General features: G+C 49.0%; 1 protein-coding gene across 1 annotated transcript; it reads left to right on the forward strand.

The window, feature by feature from the left end:
- Positions 1-1,533: 1,533 nt before the first annotated feature.
- On the forward strand, positions 1,534-2,712 carry LOC101027116 (uncharacterized). The gene has a single exon (NM_001112011.2). The coding sequence runs from the start codon at positions 1,569-1,571 to the stop codon at positions 2,346-2,348; it is 780 nt and encodes a 259-aa protein (NP_001105481.2). The 5' UTR covers positions 1,534-1,568; the 3' UTR covers positions 2,349-2,712.
- Positions 2,713-3,542: the final 830 nt, after the last annotated feature.

Below are 3,542 nucleotides of genomic sequence, written 5' to 3' on the forward strand. Positions count from 1 at the left end.
TTAACATTTTATGTTGCATTGTTCTTAATTCATAGCATTTGAGAACAAGTCTACAACAGAAATTAAACCCAGGGTCGACAGCGCCCACTATAGAGAAAAAATTGAAATGTTTTGAGAATCGGATGATTTTTTTTAACTATTAGGTCTAGTTTGAAAACCCTATTTTCTAACAAAGGGATTTTCATTTTTATAAGAGAAAATAAACTAACTTTTCTTGAGAAAATAAAATTCTTTGGAAAAATGGATTTCTCAAACTAGCTCTTACGGCTAGTTTGGAAACCCCAATTTCACACGGGATTCTCATTTTCCCAAGGGAAAAATGAACTAATTTCCCTTAGAAAAATGAGAATCCCGTGGGAAATTGGGATTTTCAAAGTAGCCCTTATAGTGGAAATAAGTTATGGTGTCTCGCTCGTATGGTTATGTAGGGCCGCGCGTGTATTCCAGCGCCGGCCGCATGGATACCCTATCGATTCTGACTTCTCTGTCTCAGGAAAATAATACAGCCACGATTAACGGAACCTGCTGGCTGGATCCATGATTACTCACTTGACTTCACATCGATCCAAATTATCTAGCTTGCACGTTCATGGGTCGCCTCGCTCGCCCGATCGATATTACGTACACCATAGATTAGTACTATATGGAGTGGAGTGTTGAATGGATGCTCTTTATTATTCTAGCCAAGTTATCAAGCCGGGCACTTGCATCGGAAGGAGTACCAGTGTACGCATCAGATCAGACGATAATCGATCAAGATGGGTACGAGATTTGCCGCTTGCTTCCTGTTCTTGATGGGCAATCTTTTCGGGCCTTGAACGTCGGAGAATCGACTATACGAAATCCTAGGTCAACTATACATTGGTTGATGCTTCCGTGTAGTTTTACCAGTTCATCGGTCTCTAGCTTGTTGTTTGCGACGACTTCACGTGGCCACGCGTTTACTGCGCTCTGCTCAAAGAAATTGCCTACAGTGCCTGGCGTCAGCTGCAGGCGTTGAATCCGAGGTCGCGCGCCGCAGAATAAGTACGAGTCAAAGGCTGAGCTGCATGCCGTACCGGCCTTTATTAATAGCTGAGCTCTACTCGCTACGTCAGTATAGTATAGCACGGTCATATATATACTATAGCTATAGCTGTGGGGTACCGTGTCCGTATCGTGAATCTGAAGTCGAACAGTGATATGGCGTACTATCTAATAATGTCCCGTGCAGTAATATCACTGTTGCCGACGATGGGAATCTCTAGTTTTGACAGAAACCAAAGCAACTGCTAGCTAATTAATTCCAGAGAGATCGATTTCTACAGTGCTGCAACAATCAATGCAATTGGCATCAGACGATATATGCTAATGGTTTCTTTATCGATACGTGGTCAACAGAGCTCTCTCGCCCGCCCTGATCAGATCTCATCGCACATGGACACCCATCTGCCAACCCAACACGGGCGGGGGAACCACCGTGAAACATCGCGTTCATGCACGACCCCCCCGCAGGCCGCAGCTATAAATACCCATGCAATGCAATGCAGCGGGTCATCATCGACTCCACCTGGACTCGCTCACTGGCAATGGCTACCACCAGCACCAAGCTCGTGGCCCTTGGCTTGGCCGTCCTCGTGAGCGTTGGGTTCTCCGATGCAGCGAGGGTAGTTAGGCTAGGGAGCTATGCGTCTGCCGGAGGAGGCGGAGGCGGTGGAGGCGGCGGCTCCGGATCGACCGGGGCTGCTGGGTACGGCGGTGGGTCTGGCGGTGGCGGTGGCTACGGCATAGGCAAGGGTGGCGGGGACTGGTGGAACAATTTCGTCTCCAGCGTAGCGGGCGGCGGTGGTGGGGGACAGGGCGGAGGAGGTGGCACCAACGGTGGATCCGGGTCCGGCGGTGGGTCGGGCTATGGTTCTGGCACCAGTTCCACCGCAGCCTCTGGCCCCAGCAGTGGCAACTACGCCAACGCTGAGGGCAAGGGCGCCGGTGGGGGCATGGGCGGTGGTGCCGACGGCGCCTACGGTTCTGGTGCCGGTGGAGGCGTTGGCAAGGGCCAGGGCGAGAGTGGCGTCGCATTGGCACCGTCGTCCGATGGCTACTACAATGGCGGCGCCGCTGATGCTACCGGTGGTGGTTCCGGCGCTGGCGGTGGACATGGCGGTGGCGCAGCCGGAGCTCCAAGCTACGGGACTGGAGGTGGCCTTGGCGGAGGCAAGGGCGAGGCCGGCAGCGACGGGTCCTGGGGTTCAGGTTACGCGGCGGGAATCGGTGCCGGCGGTGGCGGCGGCGGTGGCGGCGGATCGCAAGGCGGCTCTGGTGGTGGCGGTGGCTCTGGGTCCGGATCCGGCAGCGGTGGAATCCACTGAGTTTCCTTGCGGCATGCAGCTGGATGGAGCGCTCGGCGTTAGTGTCAGTCCATTTTGGAGTCGGTTCGTGTACCTGAGTTTTCCTTGAGGAGATGCTGGTTTTCGCTTTCTTTGTTGCAAGAATTATTAGTCAGGAATAATGGGCTTCGTGATTGTAGTTCGGGTAGGTAGGTAGTCCAGCATGCAACTGACATGTAATGGCTACACTCTACAGGCTACTACGAGTATATGCTTGCATCGCCATCTTTTGCTGTGCCCCTTGTTGTTACTGTGTTCCTCGTCGATCTTTAGAGGTCGTTGCTACCGGTTTTTATCTTCCAAAACACAAAATATACTGGAACGACTCTTGCAGTCTCTTGCTACTGTTGAATGTGACTATTGACTAGCTATAGTAGCATTTATACGATTGTTGTCAATGGGGCCGAAAAAAAGCTCGAGCTCGACGAGCTGGCTCGGGTCTCGCAGCAGCTCGGTTCGCCTCGTATTGGCTCGACGCTTAGAACGAGCCTGAGCCGAGCCTGTTTTTGTGGCTCGTGAAAAAAGCGAGTCAGCTCGGCTCAATTCGCTATAGCTCGTGGCTCGAGCTAACAACAATTTGTTACATATAATCCTAATTAGCATATAATATTAATACCGAGTAGACAATTAATTTATGTTATTTGAGATTACTATACAAAATTAATCTAGTATTAGTGATATATCTATTTTACTAATTTAAATATGTTATTTAAAATATTTTTAAGATTTTATATTATAATTTAGAGAGCAGATCTACGTTTATAGCTAGGCTAGCCAAGCCGAGCTGCTTTTCAAGCTCACCAGATGGGCGCGCCGAACCGAGCTCGGCTCGTTGCATGAGCGAGCCAAGTCAGGCTCGGATTGGCTCGTTTCCATCCCTAGTTATATACGATCAAATTGGACCGCACGACACTGACATTAACACTATTAAACATAACACTATTATTAATTATGTCATGATATACCAGCATTATTGACTAGCTATCGGTACAGGCAGGACACTATATTGCCTAATCATGTCGTGCCTGACACTATATAGAGGGTATCTCTAGTAGTTTTTCTATCTTAGTTCCTATATTACATCCTATTTCAAACTTCACTCTGCAAACAGTGCTATCTATAATATTACATCCGTTCTTGAATATTTGTCATCTATAGTTCACTTTTTAACTAAAA

The sequence above is a fragment of the Zea mays genome, chromosome 5, assembly GCF_902167145.1.
Source record: "Zea mays cultivar B73 chromosome 5, Zm-B73-REFERENCE-NAM-5.0, whole genome shotgun sequence".
NCBI classification, from domain to species: Eukaryota; Viridiplantae; Streptophyta; class Magnoliopsida; order Poales; family Poaceae; genus Zea; species Zea mays.

Coding starts and splice junctions, on each gene's coding strand:
- LOC101027116 (NM_001112011.2), top strand. CDS start 1,569: ATGGCTACCACCAGCACCAAGCTCGTGGCCCTTGGCTTGGCCGTCCTC.